The sequence below is a fragment of the Nannobrachium achirus genome, assembly GCF_963921795.1.
Source record: "Nannobrachium achirus genome assembly, chromosome: 4".
Lineage (NCBI taxonomy): Eukaryota > Metazoa > Chordata > Actinopteri > Myctophiformes > Myctophidae > Nannobrachium > Nannobrachium achirus.
Window position 1 is genome coordinate 50,473,115 of NC_137813.1, and position 23,074 is coordinate 50,496,188.

Sequence of the window (23,074 nt, forward strand, 5' to 3'; positions counted from 1 at the left end):
GCTATTTCTCAACATGGAAACGATTATGACGATTATGCAAAAATAATTGCGATTACCTTAAATAATTGCGATTAAACGATGATGTAATAATTGTGACGACCCTAATATCTGGTTAATAGAGGAGAGTAGAAACATAGGTTGCTAATTAGATTTAGCACCCTTTATTCACATTTGTGTGATCTTGTCTATAGTGATGTTCCTCTTCTGTACCTTTTTCTTCTTTGCCGTGCATCCGTAACTTTTTACTGCTGTGCTGATTCTGGCGCCTGAATCCCCCAACTCCCACGGGATCAATAAAGATGAGCACGTGCAACAGCTAAAGGCTAGTATAGTGCTTCAGGGGGCTTGTCAATGTGTCTGGAATGGGATGCCGTCTTCAGCTGAGTATCGTGGCCACTCACAGATTCCTGGACTGAAATGACCTGTTTTGCAATCCTGATTTGATATTGCCGACGTGTGTGTGTACGCAGATGTCACAGATAGGGATAGAGAGAGGTGAAACAAGTCCACTCTAAAATCTCTAACCACCCTTTTGCCCTCCTCAATAATCTTGAGTACCGACTACAATCAATAATTACCATCAACTAACTGAAAGATTTACCCCCTCCTTGTGTAAGTAGTGTTGTTGGCGTCCACGCCGCTATCTCCCGGTATTTATGGACTAATTACTGGTATAAAGATAGCGCGAGGAAGCCGGCTAATTTGCTCTCTGTGCTAAATTTAGCCCCGGGGCTTAAATGCAAGGCAGATCTATGCTTTGTTGAGTTCCTCAAGGTCTTATCTCTGAGTGGGCTAATGTTATCAACACGTGTAAGAAGAGACCTTCCTCGCAGCACTCAAAAGGTCATAAACTCTGCAAAGAGACGTTTTCCTCATGGTGAAAAGTGACCACATGAGCCCTTTGAGCTAGATAGTTGGTTATATATCGTCGTTGTCGGGTGGAAACCTTGTATTTATCCTTTTAAAAATTATTTGAATTATTTAAATTATTTAAATCTACAAGCACACAACGCCCCGAGGTGTTGTGTGCTTGTACATCGGCTATTTTCACTACTTTTGTGCGTCACTTTTGTATGGCGAAGCAGGGCTTTATTTAAAAAAAAAAAAGTACAAATTTGAAACTTGGAGTATTCAAGGTTTCTGCCCGACAGTGACTATATATAGGTTATACACACACGCACGCACGCACACACACACACACACACACACACACACACACACACACACACACACACACACACACACACACACACACACACACACACACACACACACACACACACACACACACACACACACGTATTTGTTATGATTATGAATCCATTACATTAACTCTTAGGTCTTAGGCATAGTTGAGATAAAAGGGTCAGATGAGAGGTGCGGAGTCTACGGTTGTGTGACTTTTTCTTAAAAAGAAATAATGATTTCTCATTGCTAACACTTTGTTTCACAAACCATATCTGCCTCATTGATAATGTCGAACACACATCAAAAGCAGGTCGTGCTCCCTTTGTAATTTGGGATCAGTGGTTCCCAAACGGGAAGTCGAGACCCAAAAGACAGATTAGACTTTTCCCCGGGACCCAAACTAGTGAAAATAGCAGATCAACAAGCACACAACCCGTCGCTTCGCACCGCGTTGCGAGCTTGTTGATCAGCTTTTTTCCACTACTTCTTAATATATATTTTTTTTATATTTATGGAATTTCTTAGATTTGTTTGTTTGTTTTTAAAATGTATATAATTACTTAAAAATAAAAATCTTTTGAAAAACATATACTGTATTACAAATGTAACATGTAACATATTTTAAATGTAGGAACAGAAAATGTGTTTATTACTCGAGGTGTGACCCATAAAAATCGGTCGGTGACCCACAAATGAGTCCCGACCCGACGTTTGGGAAACAGTGGTTTAAGGCAGTGGTTCTCAACCTGTGGGTCGGGACCCCCAAGGGGGTCCCCAAATTATTTTGGGGGGTCCCCAGATAATGAACTTAATGTGAAACATTGTTTTCTCACTCAACTGTAAACAAACCAACATAAAGTTTAAGTGTATAGCGAGTTTCTGCACATTTCTAAAGTGACAATTAAGGACTTTTTAATACCTCTAAAATGACAAATTAAACATTGGTCAAAACATTAGAGGCAGAAATTGTGAAAATAGCCGATCTACATGCTCACAACGCCTCGCAGCATGTAGATCTGCTATTTTCACGATAGAACCGTGTTTTACAAAATGTAATGCCTCAACTCTTAGTGCTCGTCAGGGTGGGGGGTCCCCAGTTAAAATATGAATATTTTGGGGGTCTGAAGAGGTTGAGAACCACTGGTTTAAGGTGCGTGCACTGTAGACGGGGTTTCTGCACAACAGGAGGGTCACAACGCAGCAGTCTTTAACATCATATATCTGGGACACATCTTTCTGGTTTGAGACGGTGCTTAAGGTCACGTGGTCACGCACACTGCAGCTCGCGGCTCTAGCGGACTCTAATCACACACAGCTGATTAGAGTGCGTGTGCGCGCGTTTGAGTCAAAGCGGTTTTGCATCCTTAAAGCGCACACAACCCAGCCATGATGTTTGTAAACAAGAGGCCTAAATCCACTTGACGGCCCAGGACACGTGTGATGTTTTGACATCACAGAGTTATTATAAGTAGGTTCATTACCCTTGCAATGAACACTCCAGATTAGGGCTGTCACAATTATTACATAATCGTCTAATCGTGATTTTTTGACATAATCGTGATTATTTTTCATAATCGTCATAATCGTTTCCATGTTGAAAAATGTTCATATATTTAAAACAAAAGTCAAAAATAGTGGAAATAGCAGATCTACAAGCTCACAACGCGTCGCATCGAGCTTGTAGATCGGCTATTTCCACTATCAATGTTCTTTTTTAAGTATAAAGTTGTCAAATATGTCAGTAATTTCTTTGTATATTTAGGTTATGTCTTATGTGTCATATCTGCCATGTGCAACTTCAAAGCCTAAAAGCTAAACAGAAATGTAATTGTCAACGACAAAAAACACAATTAAATCGTTAATCGCAATTATTTGAGTGACGAATAATCGTCATGTAAAATGTCATAATCGTGACAGCCCTACTCCAGATTGAGACCAGAAGCAATTGCAACCATTATGATGTGACCCTAAACATTATTGACTAATAGAAAAAGCAATATATTGACTAATAACCAGTAAGACTCCCTAATCGGGAGATAAGCGACCGTCGGGTCGCATACAGAAACTTTAAAAGGCAATGGTAGCCAATCAGGAGGGAATATGGGAAATGGGACAGATCCATGTTGATGACATGACTTTAGAGATACCGTGTACCGCTTTGCGGGATTTTAGGGCAAAGTCTGGGAGCAGTGTCCAAAAATGTGTTTTTGAAAAATCGGCCTGATGGTGGCGCTAGATGGGATAGATGCATTTTGATGACATGACTTTAGAGATACTGTGTACCACTTTGTGTGATTTTAGGCCTAAATATGTAGGAGCAGTGTCGAAAAATGTGTTTTGCAAAAATGGGCCTGATGGTGGCGCTATAGAAGATAGGCCATGTGAGAAATGGGGGTGGAGGTTGTGATTTGCCATCCAAGGAGTGTGTGTGCAAAGTTTGGCATTGATAAGGGCTAACGGTGGCGGAGATAAGAGTAGACGTGACGTGACAGACTGACAGACAGACTGAGAGCCGGTGGAGCTTTTCATAGTAACTGCGACCTGACGGTCGCAATAAGAAAAATAAAAGTGGTTGTAGTGGTTAAGTATGTTGCTCTTTAAAAAGGTTAATATTAAAACACCAATTTCATTTCTGGACAGGCTGCTTTTAAAAGCGGTGCAAACATAAAAGAACGTATACACCATATTACACAATGTCTTCGTCGTCTTTAGTCTGGTATCAGTCGGTATTTCCAAATAAAAGAAACATCGTTGATTTGCCCAACACTTCCTCAATCCACTGAATTTCGGTGACGGTTGTGTGACTAGAAATATCGAGCCGCCGAAGACAATGACGTCTCCTCCTCAGCTACAGTACGTGTGGCCATCTGGCAACCACAGGGGTGAGCTGTGATTGCCAGTGATTTTGATGTGTGGTTGTTGGAGTGCTGCGGGTCCCATTGAGCGCACCAGTGTTTGTGTACTTCCGCACCACTGACCAGAACCCTTGTTATCGACCGCCCAGCAGCCTGTTGCAATGTAGGGTATGTGTAAGTTAGGGTGGTGGTGTTGCGTCAACGCTTTAAGCACATGTCGTAACGTGTTGTTGTTAAGCTGGAATTTGTGTCTTCATTTAACTCGGTGGTTCGCACCCTTTTCAGGCCGCGACCCCCAAAATAATCATATTTTAACTGGGGACTAAGGCTGGGTGATATTAGGAAAACCTTTGATATTCGATAACGTTGTTGAATACCTCGATATCGTTATTACTCATGATACTAGTAAAAACAATTGCATTATTAGTTTTTAATGTTTTCTTTTTCTGCTTTAGGTCCACTGCCTACCTAACCCAGATAATGAATAGCATATCCATGCATGCACACTGCACAGTACACATAGAATAAAGAAATTAAATGCCGCCTTATTTCCATTTTCCAACAATGGTTTTATTGAAATAACCACACCTGTTTACAGATGGACTGCATGGTTCTTTTGTGAAAATAGCAGATCTACATGCTATTGTGAAAATCAGGTTCTATAACATTATTCTATTAACATGGTTAACATGGTTCTATTGTGAAAATAGCCAGATCTACATGCTCACTATGAGCATGTAGATCAGCTATTTTCACAATTTCTGCATCTAATATTTAACAATTTGGCCAATGTTTAACCATTTTAGAGGGATTAAAAAGGCCTTAATTTGGCACTTTGGAAATGTGCAGATACCCTCTATACACTTAAACTTTGTTTACTGTTGAGTGAGAAAACAATGTTGCACATTAAGTTAATCATCTGGGGACCCCCCACAGGTTGAACCACTGATTTAACTTAGCCCCTTTGATAACGTTACGTATTTACTTGGACCATCATCATTAAATGACTCTAGAATCAGAACGGTGTCGCTTGCAGAGACCTTTTTGTCTGTGGGCTAAGTGCCCTGTATTTGGTTGACCGGGATCCCCCAGGGGTACAGTACAGTACTTGGCCCCCTTGTTTTGCTTTGCAAACTTATAGCATTGTGAGATTGTAGATCTGCTATTTCTTTCTTAATGTTTGCCTGTTTTTGCCCATTAGGGTTGTTGCTCCTATTTTTGGAATTTAGTGTCTAGCTGCTACATAGGCTTAGTAATACGTTTTCCAGAAAAACAGTGGGTAATTTTCATAGGTCTTTAAGGCTTTTTTTCAAATCTGACCTAAATTTGCCTTCCACGTGTACCTGTAACACTGTAACGCTTAACTTCTGTACTGCGGGAAACCCCCGCGGGATCAAGAAATCGATCAATCGATTGATCTACAGTATCAAATCAATCTTGGCAATCAGAGAATTGGGACGCTAGGGTTCATGTGGTTAAAATAAACCTTGTGTCCTCAGTAGCTCCTCATCAAAACATCTGGACCTTTCTGCAATCCTAGCAATGAAATGAACGAGAGGGGGTTATAATCAGTTATTATTTGATATATCTGTAAGTTACCTGTTTTGAATGTGTGTGTTAATACAATAATCTGTTTCATATCGATTTATTAATGAGTAACATACTTTGACACTGATCTTCGTCATTTAAAGCACGGATAATCATGAAAATGCTTTGTAGATCAGCTATTTCTGGTGCACAACACCATTGTACGGCAGAGCAGAAATTGGGTAGGCTATAACAGTTCTTCCATGTCAACAGTTGATTTAGGAATGACTCACTTTATATACTTAGTAGAGGGTGGATGTAAAGTTTACGTTATTTCTTATCTCTACAGTGGAACTCACTCTGGTGTAACCAGTTTATACTGTTGTAGTAGTAGCTTAATCTACCCTTGCATTCAAACTAAGCTACGCTTGAACTCACACAGCTGCTGCTGTATCAGGCTAGTCTAGCACAGCTAAACAATCCACCCGTGTTAAAACAATAGTGCAGTTAGTTAGCTGCATTAGTATATAGTCTGGTCAAGCCAGGCTAGTATCAGGCTGCCACCGCTTTCATCAAGGGGAAGGAACCCCCAAAAAATTGAGGACAGACAAATAATAATAAAGATAATGTAAAAAGTCAAACAATATCCTTTGAAATGTTGTGGTAGCAAGGCCAGCATAGCCTATATAGCCTACCTGGAAGAATTTAATTTAGTTTTCACAGCTACTTTGTTACCAGAGTATGGGTGAGAGATAGTGTTGTTCCTATGGGTGAGAGATGGTACAGTTCTGCTGCAATTATAAAAGAAATATGAAGACCAAAGGCTTGATATGATGATATGTTTGACCAAATACTTCAATGTTGATATTTTCGTTTACATTTGTATGAATGTCAAGCGTTTATGTAATTTTTAGACCATTTCTGAAATAAATAAATAAATGGTTAAAACCAGCAAAAAGCCTCACCTTTGCCATGTTGCGACATTAGGGTATGCAACATCCCAGATGATATCTATTTGTCATGAAATTGATTTAAATATCAATATGTTCATATATTTCCCCTAGCTCTAATATATCGTCCGTAACCAGTTCAAGCATATAGGCCTACCCAAAGAGTTGTATGTGAGTGCACATTCGCTCTTGCTGTAACCTTCCCGTCATTACAGGTCCAGTCATGCTGACCAATACCTCCACTGTTCTGTGGTTGGGACGCTGTCACAACTCCTAAGTTCTTTGGGTTTCACTGAGGCCCATGATGTCATCGGGAGGTGACCTTTCTGAATTAGTCATTTAAAGGGAAATGTGACTCCATATCAGAATGTCAAAACCGTGTTAATGGGAATGGCCCCAGGCTGAAATGAAATTGTTACGCAATAAACAAAATGAGGCAGAAAGGTGAAGGGGGGTGGGGGTGGGGGGGGGGGGGGTGGGGGGGGGAATAAAGTGACATGTCTTAATCCTTAAAAGGATTAAGGATTAATCTGTAATTGGAGCGTTTTGCCCCAGTATGGCCTTTGTTTACACACAGAGGTCAAGCGGATTAAATACGTTCTGAACTATTAAAATAAATGACAGGGAGTAAATATGAATATGAATCTTACATCAGTTTCGATATTGATTGTTTATAGATCGATATTGCTTGTATAATCTGCCCTAGACTTGAATAATTGCAATATGATCATATTATTTAAAACGGCTACAAAGCACTTTACATCAGGGGTGTGAAACTAATTTCGGGATGAAGTCTGCATTGCGTGAAAGGCTTAATTTGACATCAAACACACCACAAAGAAACCTTCATGAACGTGCTCAAGTTTTATGGACAAAAGCACGTCCCGCTTTCATTGTGTCCTCTGTATGCTAACCGAGTGACCTTGTTGTCCCTGTCAACATGTACCAGCAGGAGCACGCATTCATCTATTTATTTATATCGTCGTTGTCGGGTGAAAACCTTGTATGTTCAAAACCGTTTGTTTTGCATTTATCATTTTAAAAATGATTGAAACTAGTGAAAACAGCCGATCTACAAGCACACAACGCCTCGCGGGGCGAGGCGTTGTGTGCTTGTAGATCGGCTGTTTTCACTACTTTGGTGCGACGGCCTTGGATGATGAACTAGGGCTTTACTTTGCGAAAAAACATACAAATTTGAAACTTGGAGATACGGGGTTTCCACCCCACAACGACGATATACTCCATGAGTTATGACAATCACTCAGTTGATTTTTCTCTTTTATCTGGGCATTCATTTAATATGGCTGGTAGGGATATGGCTGAATGAAATAAATGTAGACTGTCAGATATGTTTGATAGTTATGTTTGATAGCATAACATATCATTTATTCTTTTAATTAAAAGATAGCAGATCTGAAATCCCACAACCGACCAAGCTGCTTGTGGTGCTAAAAAGTATATAGGGCTTACGTGGTTAACCACTGTCTTAAACCCTCTATACTTAGTAAAACGAACATGAGATGCAACTTTGTATTTTTTTTCTTTATTTTTTGGAGCGGTGAAAGCGCTCCCAATGAACAGGTATATCCGTGGGTATGTGGCTGGCTGGCTGGCTGGCTGGCTGGGTGGCTGGCTGGCCCTGTCCGTAGCCTGGGCAATACCTTGAGTGGCCACACACAACACACTAGTTAAAGGAGGGGCGCTGTTTTGTGCAGGCCAGGCACACTCACCACTCACTCACAGGCACAGTTTACACTCACTCACTCACTCACATAGGGTACAGCTGCTCAAATTCACCACTCCACTTCGAACCGAGGTTTGATTTTTCCCCACTGGACACTGAACCAAATGACTTGGCCAAAAGTAGATGATCTTTAAGCTCACAACGCATTAGAATAGGGATGCTGGGGTTCAAGTGGTTTAATACGTTTTAATGAATTGAACACTGACACGTGAATACGTACAGGCACCTTAGGGGTGGGCGATATGGTGATAATTATCGTTGAGACGATACAATGTCTCCACGATATGCCTTTTCAGAGGTATCGTACACTATATATCGTGATACAATTGAGGGAGCCTTGTAAAATATCCTGTTTAATCGTTAATACAGAGATTCATTGCAGAATTCATTTAAACCTGCGTTTTGGTCTAAATCAGTAGTTCTCAAACTTTAAAATGTCAAGGTCTCCACTTAACTCTGACAGTATACAAATGTAAGTATACCCGTAAGGGTCCATTTGGTTTTATTTGTAAACTGTCAGAGTTACATACTTGTAAAGTTCAATTTAGACCTCCCAAAAGGAACCCAGAAAGTCTAGTTTTTGTCAAGTAACTTGAAAAATAACCATAAAAACCAACGTGAAAAATAATCGTGATAAAATCGTATATCGTGAATCGTGATACAGCTTGGGGAAATATCGTGATATTGAATTTTTCCATATCGCCCACCCCTAAGGCACCTTGCAGGTCCAATCCTTAACTCCAGCCAGCCAGGCTCACTCTGTAATGTACAAGTTTTAGATGATGAACAGAAATGATTTATCGTCATCTTATTAATCACAACAGCTATTAGTGGGTTTATGTTTTCATCATGTTCCATCAGCTAGACAAAATAACTGAGCAGGAAGGTGTAACTCAGAGTGAAGCAGGAAGGACAGACACAAAATACAATGAGAGGAGAGACCCAAGAGGAGCTTGGGGACAAGAAAAAGTAACGCGCGAGAGAGAGAGAGAGAGAGAGAGGGGGGGGGGGGGGGGGGATACAGTGACCAGACGTCCCGGTTTAGCTGGGATTGTCCCGGTTTCAAGCAGGGTGTCCAGAGGCTCAACGAATGTCCCGGTTTCCTACATTCACTACTAAGCATGTCCCGCATGCAATAGCGCTTGGTTTGAGACGTTTATCATGTCCTGTCCGTTGCAATGTGCAGTCGCTATAGTGTGCTATAAGCACTGAAATAGTGAAAATGGTCGTTGGGATGTACTATTTTTTTAATTGGTATGTGTCGTGGTTTGTGTGTCTAGAGATAGGCCTGTCACAAGTATGACATAATCGCCTAATCGCAATTATTTGACATAATCGACGTCATAATCGTGAATGTTAAAAAATGTTCATACATTTTCAAACAGCGTTGTGAGCTTGTAGGTCGGCTATTTCCACTATCAGTGTTATTTTTTGAGTATAACGTTGTCAAATATGTCAGTAATTTCTTTGTGTGTTAAGGTCATGTGTCATAGCTGCCATGTGCAACTTCAAAGCCTAAAAGCCAAACAGAAATGTAATTATCAACGACAAAAAACACAAGTAAATCGTTAATCGCAATTATTTGAGTGACAATTAATCGTCATGTAAAATGTCATGTTGTTATCGTGACGGCCCTAGGCTAGGATCTACTATTTTCTCATAATTGGTGTGTGTCGTGGTTTGTGTGTCTAGAGAGCAAATATCTAGAGAGAGAGAGAAAGAGAAAGAGACGGAGCGAGTGAGACAGAGAGAGAGAGAGAGATTGCGTGTGTGTGAGAGAGAGAGAGATCATAAGAGTGATGATATGGAGGGGGATGAGATGAAATGAGATGAGTATAAATGAGGTCAGACAGTGCTTCGGGGAACTGTTGGCTAGTGTGTCAGTGAGAACAGACCACAGAGACACACAGTAACTAAAGTACATTACTTTTACGCCACTATATCTCAGAGTCAAATATTGTACATGTGTGTGGGCCACCAATGTATTATTTACTCCACTACAATTATTAGAAAACTTTAGTTACTAGTTTCTTTGTGGATTTGGATTATTATTACAAGACATTAACCACTTCAGGCCTATTTAAACTTTGGCTATTTAAACAAATAAAAATAATACATCTTATACATATAATACCTTCTGAAACAGGGCATTCTGCTTAATGAGAGCTTTTACTGTTGGTACTTTAAGTATATTTTGACGCCATTACTTTTGAACTTTTATTCAAGTAGATTTTGATTACCGGACTTGTAGGCCTACTTGTAACAGAGTGCTTCTACATGGCAGTAATGATATGTTTCCCACCACTGCTCAAGTACAATTTTGAGGTGCTTTCGCTTTACTTCAGTGCGTTCATTTATTTCCCCCACTTAATACTTTACTCCTCTACATCTCAGAGGCAAATATTGTACTTCTGACTGCACTACAATAATTTGAGAACTTTAGATGCTAGTTTCTTTGCAGCTTTAGATTATTATTGAACCAAACAAAACATACGTAAACCAATGAAGCCTTGTTTTCAGCTAATTTGAAAATGGGAAAGTCCTGTTCTGGCGAAGCCCGAACTGGCGAAGTGGGGATTTGTCTCCTACCGTAGCGATCTGGCGAATCGATTGTCCACGACACTGCAAGCGGCGCGAAGGCCAGCGGACCTTGGTCCTGCTCTTCGCCCCCGAGCGCCGCAGGCGCGAGTGGCCGCGAAGAGCGGGCCAGGGCCGCGCGGCCGGCGGAGCGCCGCGCGAGTTACGAAGCCGTGGTGAATGCAATCGTTATATTTATGCCCAGGCCGTAAGGCCTGGGCAAGCGCACGATAAACGCCCTGTCCAGAAGACGTTCGCCAGATCGCTACGGTATCGGACATTTCCCCACTTCGCCAGTTCGGGCTTCGCCTAAAAGGTACGTGCCCTTTGAAAATATCCAATCGACATTATTTCTGACTATTTAATGACACATTTTGAAACATGTGAGAAGTCATGTTTTGATGCCAATACTGTTGCACTATTACTCAAGTACAATTTTGAATGCCGCTATCTGCTACTTTTACTTAAAAAAAAGAAACCAGAGTACTTCTTCCTCCACTGACAGAGAGCGAGTGAGAAGGAAATGGAGAGAGAAAGGGAGCGAGGGCTTAGCAGAACAGTGATATATGGATGACAAACCAGAAGGATATGGAGATATGAAAGGGAGAGAGAAAGGCTTAGTGCGCCCGACTGACACCTAAATCTAAAGCCAAGTCTCTCTCTCTCTGTCTCTTTCAGTCTCTTTCAGTCTCTCTCAACCCCCTCATTCTCTCTCTCTCTCTCTCTCTCTCTCTCTCTCTCTCTCTCTCTCTCTCTAAACAGAGGAGAGCAGTAGAGTAGAGAGCAGAGTCTCCTGAACTGAGGAATGTCTGGTATGGATACTAGCACATGGGGGAAGGGAGTTGTGCGCGCGTGTATGTGAGCGCGCGTGCACGCTTATGTGCCTGTGATCTGTGTTTTGCGTACGTGCGTCTGTATTGTGTGTCTGTGCGTGTGCGTGTCTGTCCTGCCTGTGTGTAATGTATGTGGGGTTAGAGGTGAGGGGTTGGAGAGAGAGAGAGAGAGAGAGGGGAGGAGGGGCGGATAGAGAGATGCTGTTAAGAAGCTGGTGTCTTGAACACAGGACTCTAAAGTGGGTCATGGGATTATTTCTCCAGGGTCCCTGCCTTCCTTTCATCAGGACAGGGAGTGAGAAATATGTCCGTTCCAGAATGAAACGACAGCCACAGCCCCCTCACCTTCACGATCCTCCTTGGTGGTGGTGTCACCTCACTATATTATATCGTCGTTGTCGGGTGGAAACCTTGTCCAAAACCGTTTGTTTTGTATTTATCATTTTTAAAATGATCTAAACTAGTGAAAACAGCCGATCTACAAGCACACAACGCCTCGCGGTGGTGTGCTTGTAGACCGGCTGTTTTCACTACTTTTGTGCGACAGCCTTGTGTGATTTAATCGATAAAAAAAAAAAAGAGATTCAAGTATTTTGAGTGTGTCCTTATTGGGAAAAAGTTTCAAAAATGTGGGGCCCTAGTTTCAGCCATCCCTTCTATCCCTAAACTTCTTTACCTTTTTGTTGTACTATTTTGAAAATCATGTTTAAATAGTTCAAATAGCTGATCTGCAAGCTCACAACGTGTCGATGTAGCTTGAAGTTTAGGGATAAGGGGTGGCCAAAAATATAGCTTGTGATCTACAGTTTTCAGTGTTTATAAAATAAGTAAATAACGCTGAAGTGATCAAAATAATGCCTCACCGCACTTGTCGATTAATGGGAAAAAGTCATGGATATAATAACATCACTCAGCCTCTACACCAGGGGTCTTCAACAGGGGGTCCGGGACACCTAGGGGGTCCTCAGAGTTACTACAGGGGGTCCTCCAAATCTTTGTGTCATAGAAACCTTTTTTCCTTTTTCATATTAACCACTTGAACCCTAGCGTCAATATTCGGAGAACTTTAGCCAAAAATAGCAGCTATTTTCGGCAGAGAGGTTTGGTGTAGAGGGGAAAAAGAGCAGTACTAAGTACATAGTGAAGGGTCAAGTTTATTAAGTATTGACCGTTCAAGTGGTTAAATATCTGAAAACGCAAATTGACATGAATCCAAAATACACTGATGATTGTGCTGTCAAACAATGAAACTATAAAAAGGTTGTGGGGGTCCCTGCTTCATCTCTCTCTCAAATAAGGGGTCCTTGGTCTGAAAACGTTGAAAACCCCTGCTCTACACTGTAGCTGGACAACCCCATGATCCCATTCTCCCATCTGAACACCTGACTTGAATTATCCACATGCTACACGCTCTCATCTCTCACTTAACCCACTGAGAACCGGAACGTTTGAGCCACTTTAACCATTATTCTTTTTTATACTTTAGCTATTGCAAAATAGCAGATATACAAGCTCACAGCGCGGCACCGAGTGCCGCGCCGTGAGCTTGTAGATCTGCTATTTTCGGGGGGGTCCCTGGAACTACATATTTTGAGATGGGGGTCTGAGGCCAAATACATGTAATTTTGGGGGTCCTTAAAGGACAACTTTGTTTTTTTACAACAAGGGTTCATATTTTAGATTGTAATTAGAGAAAAGAAAAAGTGAGTGTTAAAATGTTTTCATTTGCTTCGTTCTATTGTTTTATCGTGTTTACCGTGCTAAAATGTGGGGCATGCGTACGCATGGGGGCATGCGTACAAAAATATAAAATATGTATTTTTAGACACAATAAGCCAGCAGTTTCTTTATTGCTATTTACAGTAACACTTCTAGCCTTCAAGTCACATCCAACCATGAAACGTTGCGTTGTTGGGAATGGGCTTATTATGTGTAAAATGACATGTTTAGCCACTTGTACGCATGCCCCCAACCACTGAAATAAAAATCTCTAAAACAATAGAAAGAAGTAAATGAAATCATTTTAACACTCATCTTTTATATTATATAATTACAATCTAATCTCTCTCTCCCTGATTCCTGTCCATCTCCTCTATACCTATAACAAAAGGGCAGAAAAGCCCCCCAAAAATTGTAATATATGGGGCCAAATAATTGGGGTCCACTTAAAAAATACCCTCAGGTCGCACCAGTGGAGGCCCCCGACCCACAAGTTGAGAACCACTGGTGGTGTAGTAGGGTAACAAAAAGGAGGTGGAAGTAGCAATCTGGAAACCTATCGGCGAATTCAAATGAGAAAAGAAAAAAAAAAGCATGCCGCTGAATCTGTCTTGAGAGATAACCGAAGACGTGCTTAAAGCATTATTTGATCTTTACCCTTCAGCATCTCCGAGCTACTAGAGTCACGTCTACTCTTTCACAAATACCATAGTGAATCGACACATGGCTATTATCTGCTCGCTGCGAATTAGCAGCTCCGTGTTAGCGTTTAACCACTTAAACCCCTGTCTTGTGGGGAGAGCTTTCGGCAGGGAAAATAGCCGATCGACAAGCTCACAACGCGTCGCGGGCGCGACGCGTTGTGAGCTTGTCGATCTGCTATTTTCGGCCAAAGCTTTCCGCACTAGTACAGAGCCCTGAGGGACTTCGCTCAACCATATGGGGGCGTTTAGGTGGTTAACTAACCGTGCGCCGAGTGCTGACCCTGTGCGTCGCACACGATCACTGAACGAGGCAGTGGTCTTTCAGTGTTGTTGACACTATAGTATACGCACATTATGTACTCTGCAGGTGTGAGTCCTTGCAAGGTTAAAAGTCCTCACCTCTGGTGTTTTTTTTTTAATCTTGTGTGTGTGTGTGTGTGTGTGTGTGTGTGTGTGTGTGTGTGTGTGTGTGTGTGTGTGTGTGTGTGTGTGTGTGTGTGTGTGTGTGTGTGTGTGTGTGTGTGTGTGTGTGTGTGTGTGTGTGTGTGTGTGTGTGTGGTGGGGGAGTGTGTTTGTGTGGCGGGGGAGTGATGGGAACAGGAGAAACAGTGGCTTACAGAGGGATGGTATGTGCGCTGGTAGAAAAATACCGCGCGGCAGGGGGCCTCTACATCAGGGATTGATGGGAGTTTTCAGACAGATACACATGCACACACACACACACACACACACACACACACACACACACACACACACACACACACACACACACACACACACACACACACACACACACACACACACACACACACAGAAAGATAGAGTGCACACACACAGAGTGCACATACCTACACATATCCTACACTTGCATACATAAGTCTCTCGCTCCCCCACACACGCTCATGGCACAAATGGCCCTTTCCAGGATGGCACTAAATCTGCACAACCGACTAACTGACTCCCCCTCTCTCATTCCTCCTTTCAATTCCATTTCAATTTATTCAATTCAAAGGAGCTTTATTGGCATGATAAAACATACGTTTACATTGCCAAAGCGAGGTGTCAATATGAAATAAAAACTGTTGAAAATGGGGAACATAATAATACAGTTGGAGGGGGTACAGCATTGTGTAAACATAGCTATGTTGCGTTGTGTCGTTTTATATATATATATATATATATGTGTGTGTGTGTGTGTATGTGTATATATATATATATATATATATATATATATATATATATATATATATATATATATATATATATATATATACAGGGTATAAAGCTTTTGGAACAAATAGCAGAATGTTTTTTCCCTCAATACAATTTAAATAGTATACACATTCACAAAAAGTTTTAAAATTGCATTTACAATGCATTTAATACGATTCAATTCAATGAAGCTGCATTAGAAAACGCACGTTTGCAGTATACATTGCCAAAGCAAGTGTCACATTATAACAATCATAAGATGTACTGTCTGTATACACAAGTAAATGGAATAAAGTGTGTAAACAGAGCAACGTGTATGTCACTTTGTTTGCAACTTGGGAAAAACTAGCTTACACTGCCCCCCCCCCCCCTCCCCTCCCTCTCTCTCTCTCTGTCCACCCCCACCTCCCCCTTTTTGTTTATGTCAGTTCCCTCTGTCTCTTCTGCGAGGGCTGCAAGGTAACAAGATAAGACCGGTGGTGTAAAAGCAGTGGTTCTCAACCTTTTCCGGCCGTGACCCCCCCAAAATAATCATATTTTTGCTGGGGACCCCCTCCCACCCTGACGAGCACAATAAGAGGCATTACATTTGGAATAACATGGTTTCATTGAGAAAATAGCTGATCTACGCGTTGTGAGCATGTAGATCGGCTACTTTCACAATTTCTGCCTCTAATATTTGACAGTTTGGTCAATGTTTAATTTGTCATTTCAGAGGTATTAATGGAATGGAATAAAGTGTGTAAACAGAGCAACATGTATGTTTGCAACTTGGGAAAAACTAGCTTTACACTGCCCACTCTCTCTCTCTCTGTCCACCCCCCACCTCCCCCTTCTCTGTTTATGTCGGGTCCCTCTGTCTCTTCGGCCTGTCCTTCCCTTCCCCCCTCCAGTCAGTGTTTCTCTCTCTTTGTAAACAGGACACTCTGTCCATGTCACCATTCTTCATGTCCTTCTGCTCCCCCGGGTTCACGTGGAGAGCTTTATTGGTGTGGAGAGACATCAGTGTGTTAACGTTGGAATTAAGTGGAAACCCCCCCCACCCCAAAAGTACTCTTTACCAATACGTAGGGTGACCATGTTTTCAAAAACCCAAGTCAGGACCCGAGGGTGATTCTACAAATGCCTTCTAAATCAGCAGTTCGCACACACAAACATAACAAAAAAATAGCAGATGTACAAGCTCGCAGAGCGGCACAAAATGACGCGCTTTGAGCGTGTAGATCAGCTATTTTTGTATAGCCAGCCCATTAGCCAAAAGCAAAAATCTAAAACGACACAGTCGTTTTCCCGGTTGAAATGGTAAAAAAGTGCAAATACCTAGACCTGCTATTATTTGCTACTTATATTACAATCCATGTATCGCTCAGCATGAAGTAGGGAGAGACTGCACCTTTCAACAGAACAGAACATGGTCAACCAATGTAAGCAGCAAGTGTTATTATCTTTACTGTGGAGAAGAGAGGGACAATGTTTGTGTTTAATAGATATTTGTGGGGACATCCAACGGCAGTGGGGCCGGATGGGATTGAGTTCAATCCCGGGCTCCCCCAGAGTTGGTGTTGAAGTGTGCTTGAGCAAGACTCTGAACCCTTATTGCTCCCGATGTGTGGGTTGGTGCCTTGCATGGTTTCCTCCGCCATCGGTGTATGAATGGCGGGCCGAGTGAATGGGTGAATGTATCTATATAAAGCGCTTTGGATTAAAAAAGCGCTTTATAAATGCACCATTTTATTGCTATCTATCTAATTATAAACGGTGGATAGCTCCCTCAGGAAGTAACCTCGCGTCACCACCAGGCTTTCTGGGGGAAAGCCTGGTATTCGTTTACTAAACAGGTTGGTTTGAACCGGTCTAGACCGGATGACATATCATTTTGTATTCAAAACGGACTACACTTTGGCCGTAACTACCGAACCGGAATCAGTTTTAACCCAAAACAAAGCTACTTGCGCATGCGCTAACTACTTGAGCATGCGCTAACTGGGTTAAAACTGATTCCGGTTTGGTAGTTCCGGCCAAAGTGTAGTCCTTATTGACTACAAAATGACGTAGGACGTCATCCGCTCCCGACCGGATCAAAAGCCAGGAATTGGAAGCGATCCCAGGCTACTCAGGAAGGATCCTCTTCACGTGGATGTTTGGTACCTCCTTCCTGTAGTAACGTCCCCTCTCCTCCTCCTCTCCTCCTTCTCCTCCAGCCATCGAGACAGGAAGCAGCAGCTCGGGGGAGGACCTGCTGGTGCCCAGCCCCCCCTCGCCGCCTCCCCCTCCTCGCATCTACAAGCCCTGCTTCGTGTGCCAGGACAAGTCGTCGGGGTACCACTACGGAGTCAGTGCCTGCGAGGGCTGCAAGGTAACACATTAGATAAGACCACAGTGGTGAACTGTAAAGCAGGGTTTCCCAAAAGTGGGAGTGGGTGCCACGGTGATGCCAGTCCAGGGGTGCCTCAGAATAATCTGATAACATTTGGAATTCATAAATATCCCCACGTCAATATCACTTATAGGGCATTAACGAAAAAGGCGACAAGTCGACTTCTTTACACAAGTCGACTCCCACCAGAGAAAGTTGAAGTTGAAAATTTTTTAAAAAAAATCTATCTATTCTGCCTCTATATATTCGACAATTTGGACAATGTTTAATTTGCCATTTTAGAGGTATTAAAAAGTCCTAAAATTGGCACATTAGAAATGTGAAGATACCCTCTATACACAATGAAATGACTATTTTGGGTATTTTATTTCGAAGTTTCAGTTTGAAAAGGAAGCCTGTGTGTTTCTGAACCAATCCGAGGGGACCAGCCCTTCAGGCGATGGGATTTAAAATCTGAGTTATGGGAGTAATGGGAGCCAGCTATGGGAAACAAACAGGTGAATGTAATCAAAGGTTCATTTATATGCAAGCGGACCTGTCTATGTCATCACCTTTTGAATTTCTGTTCACAGGAAGTAATTAAGAATGGCCTATTTAGGGACCTTTGATATAAATATACAAAAAAATTGTTTATTTTCAATTTGTTTGGCATCTAGTGTTAGGTATGGCCATATTATCACTACAGATATGCTCTAAAAGTGTGAAAAACATTTTTTTGATTTCACCCTGTCTTTAAACTTTATGTTGGTTTGCTTACTGTTGAGTGAGAAAACAATGTTTCACATTAAGTTAATCATCTGGGGACCCCCCAAAATAATTGGGGGGTTGTGTGTGATGCGATGACGTCATCAAACGATAAAGTTGACTTCAACTCAACTTTTTACTGAGTCGAGTCGACTTGCAAAAATCACAAGTCGTTAATGCCCTACTTCACTATGCTTAGTAAAACAGACCTGATTTGTACTGTACTTGATGAGTTACGTTTCCATCTACGGCCAACTCTCTTCACCAAAAAATAGCAGATCTACAAGCTTGGCTATTTTTGGTGAACCTTCCCCCCCAGAATAGGGATGCTGTGGTTCAAGTGGTTAAACGTCAAGTATAAAGAATCTGGTGGAAACTGGAAGATTCTAATAATGAATTATGGTTGTTGTGGATGAAAACGTTATTTACAGGGGCGCCCAGACACTGAGTCAAAAAATCTTGAAAAGAATATCAGAGTGAATTTCGGAGTGTGTGAATAAAAAAAATCAACCTCACGTTATGTCAATCACATTTGCACACTGCCGCCCGTTTCGTATTTATTTTCGGACCAGGGTTGATTTTTTCAGATTTTCGCAGCTGTTGCACTGAGTCCCTTGCTCTCTCTCTCTTTCCTCTCTCTCTCCCTGGCTTTCGGATTTCGGATTTCCAAAACGCAACGAAAACACGCAGTGCAGTGTGCAACCAGCTTAAGACCTTTCCTGATCCTACAAGGGACATCCAGTCAAGCGGTCCGGCAGTTATGATACAGTTTCAGGGGCAAGAAAATGAAGAAAATGTACATCACAACAAATTAGAAGCACCATCAATAATGGACTAAACATACAACTGTATGTCGTCGCTGTCGGGCAGATACCTCCTATCTCCATATTCTAACCTTTTGTGTTTTTCCGTAAATGAATGCCGTGCTAACTTCGCACATGTTGTGAGCTTGTAGATCGGCTATTTTTGCTACATAATGTGTTACACTGTAGTAAGGTGAAATAGGGAAACCATTCGAAAAGCAGAAAAATGTAGATACAAGGTTTCTGCCAGACGCCAACAAAGTGTGTTTGCGCATGCACGTGTATGTCTGTGAATACAAACCTGTGTTCACATGCAAGCTCACACATAAAACACATGCAAATATGTACTACTGTATATACCAGTACTGTATATGAACCCTCACAAAAAGGGCACACGTGCACATCAACACTAGCACACACACAGGAACACATTTACACATTGACCAACTCTCTCACACACACACACACACACACACACACACACACACACACACACACACACACACACACACACACACACACACACATAGATACACTTCATGCAACAATGACTCTCTTGATTTTGAAACAGATATGTATGCAATTTCACTGGAAAGCCATGAAACAGGCACACGCACGCACGCACGCACGCACGCACACACACACACACACACACACATATTCTGGATAAGCTGGCCCGAAGCCAGCAGATGCCAGGTCACTGCTAGAAGACCTGGATTTACCGGCTAAAAATAGAGTGACACACACACACACACACACACATACGGAGTACAACTGTGTGTGTGTGTTTAAAGTAGTAGTGAGGAGCGACAGGCAGAAAATGGAGAAAACTGAGAGGTAGAGACAGAGGGAGCCATAGAGAGATGTCACAAGGATTACATAATCAACTGTCTAATCGCCATTACTTTTGCATAATAGTTTCCATGTTGAAAAGTATTCATATGTTTTCAAGCATCTTCCATCAAATGTGCGGAAATAGCAGATCTACAAGCGTGTGTGGTTGTGTGTGTGCGTCCGCGGCTAGTCTCTTATTTTGAAGGCCGGAAGTAGATCGAGCTAACTAAACGAATTCCTACTTGACGGAGATTCACCCGGAAGTACTTGTGGTCGAAATGTAAACAGGGGTGGAAGATGGATCCCTTTATACTTTTGCTATTTTAGCGAGAATCCAATGCCATCCTTGGCATCAAAAGTGTTTTTTGGAGAAAATGGACATTAAAGATGATAAAGACCGTTGGCTTCCATGTTAAGGGATCACTATTGTGTGCACGTGGATGCGCGATGATGATGAATTGGCGATTCCACCCGTGCCAGCACTTTTCAACGGATGGTATGTAGCCATTGCCAGCTTTACTGTATATACAGTAAATAGCCCGCGACATCGCGTGATCGGCACTCTAGATACCTTTTAATATTTCACGAGTATTCGCGGGATCGGCTACAAATTAGTTAAGAGAAAGAAAGAATGCTTTCGTGACAGAGACCCCCACAAGAGAAGATCTGTGATCCAATCCAAAACACGATCGAGTGATCATTAAAATAATCATGCTCTGAAAATGCGCGCGGCGCCAGTTCAGATGGGTGTAGGGCTGTCACGATTATGACATTTTACATGACGATTAATTGTCACTCAAATAATTGAGATTAACAATTTAATTGTGTATTTTGTCGTTGACAATTACATTTCTGTTTGGCTTTTAGGCTTTGAAGTTGCACATGGTAGATATAACACATAAAATAAATATAAAAAGAAATTACTGACATATATGAAAACGTTATACTTACAAAAGAACATTGATAGTGGAAATAGCCGATCTACAAGCTCACACCGCGTTGCGATGCGACGCGTTGTGAGCTTGTAGATCTGCTATTTCCACCATTTCTTACTTTATTAAAAAATATATATGAAAATTTTTCAACATGGAAACAATTATGACGATTATGAAAAAATAATCGTGATTATGTCAAATAATCGCGATTATGTCAAATAATCGCGATTAGACGATTATGTACTAATTGTGACAGCCCCGGATGGGTGGGCCGCGGACGAAACGCTTCGGAGATCGCCGAGTGGACCTCGCTTTGCGTCCATAAAAGGCCGGGAACATGGGAACCACGGAAATAGAGCGAACAGTACGAGAGAAACATTCCATGAGAAACAGCAGAGCGATGGAGTGACCAGCAGGTCATAACCTTTACACTTCCCCTAGGCTTTGTAAGCCTCTTTGCAGTTCACATAATCCTGCACACACACTGCTCTCACGCATTTGCATTTACACGCATGAATGCGCACACACACACACACACACACACACACACACATCAATGCACACACGAGCATAGACACATGATCACTCGCGCACACGCGCCGATGTCAATGCGGGGACACGGACATGCATGCGTAAACAAATCGCGGGTGCGTGCGAGTGAGTGAGTAAGTTCATGTTTTTGTGTGTGAATATGTCGATTGTGTATGTGTACTCATTGCATTGTGTGTCAGTGGACATTTGTGTGTGTGTGTGTGTGTGTGTGTGTGTGTGTGTGTGTGTGTGTGTGTGTGTGTGTGTGTGTGTGTGTGTGTGTGTGTGTGTGTGTGTGTGTGTGTGTGTGTGTGTGTGTGTGTGTGTGTGTGTGTGTGTGTGTGTGTGTGTGTGTGTGTGAGAGAGAGCGTAGTGTTGTTGGCTGTATAGGACTAGTTTTCTATACACAAAGGTCATATCGGCCTGGTATTTGTAATTAGAGTGTATATTGACTATTGAGTTGTGTTGTCCCTTTTATAAAATATGTAGCTCTAGTCCCCACAATGTTATTGGTCGGGTTGGTAGGGCTGAGTAATTAACTGGAAATATTTCGAAACCGACATTCTGAACCAGTAACCGACTTCATCTTGCCCATGTAGGTTAATCGAATCATCGCTTTAACCCATTAAGACCTGGAATTATTTTATACTTTAGCTATTGAGTGTCAGACCGGTGCGAGCTTGTAGATCTGCTACTTTTGAAAAATCATGAACATTTGTGCAAATCTTTGAATATCTTTTTTAAAGTGAACATTTGTAACTCAAATATTTGCTTCTTGGGGATCCCTGATACATAATATTTTGAGACAGAGGTATATAATTCTAGGGGTCCTTAACATGAAAAACTTAGAAACATGCGTTTTTCAAAAAACATAGAAACCTTCAAAAATAGCAGATTTACAAGCTTGTAAATTGACAGGGAATACATTTGAATCATTTTCTTTTAAAATTAAAATCAACTAAACCGATTAGGCAGATAAAATTGTGAAAATAGCTGATTTAGGCGCCGCATTGTGACACGTGAATAATGAATGACTGAATGAATGATTAAGTCAGACGTTATTGTTTGAGAGTAGTGGTATAATATGACCAGAAGAATGCATATTATTGCCAAATCTGGGCAGTGGATTATTAATGCAATTCTCTTTAGAGATTACTGTACAACAAAGTACAAAATAATGTTGTACTTATTGCTATTGTCGTAACCTGCATAAAGAATCACTGGACAAGCCTTTTAGGTCAGCTGAAACATGCATCCTGTGCTTTTCCTTTTTGGAACATTTGTACCCTAATCTTGTCTTTTGCTTTTACTGGTGACTCGCTTTTCCTCAATTTGGTGAATTCTTGCCTCCTGCACATCTTTGACTTTATATTTCCTCACTGCTGGTAGTTTTCATGTAGAATGATGACGTGCACTGGCTTTGTTTTGCTAATGTTATCCGTCTTGTGAGTATGTACGAAAACAAAGTCCTAGCAATCAATCATTGTTGTGGCTATAAAATCTCGAATCCTGATTGTATGACAGCTAAGGGCTATTTA

At 41.7% G+C, this 23,074-nt stretch overlaps 1 protein-coding gene across 1 annotated transcript in view; it reads left to right on the forward strand.

Moving 5' to 3' along the window:
- Positions 1 to 23,074, forward strand: part of LOC308283274 (retinoic acid receptor alpha-B-like) — a 43,614-nt gene that overhangs the window by 8,975 nt on the left and 11,565 nt on the right. Inside the window, exon 2 of the mRNA XM_080723671.1 lies at positions 17,514 to 17,668. Within this exon, the coding sequence (XP_080579797.1) occupies positions 17,514 to 17,668 (155 nt within the window). The remainder of the gene's footprint in view (positions 1 to 17,513; positions 17,669 to 23,074) is intronic.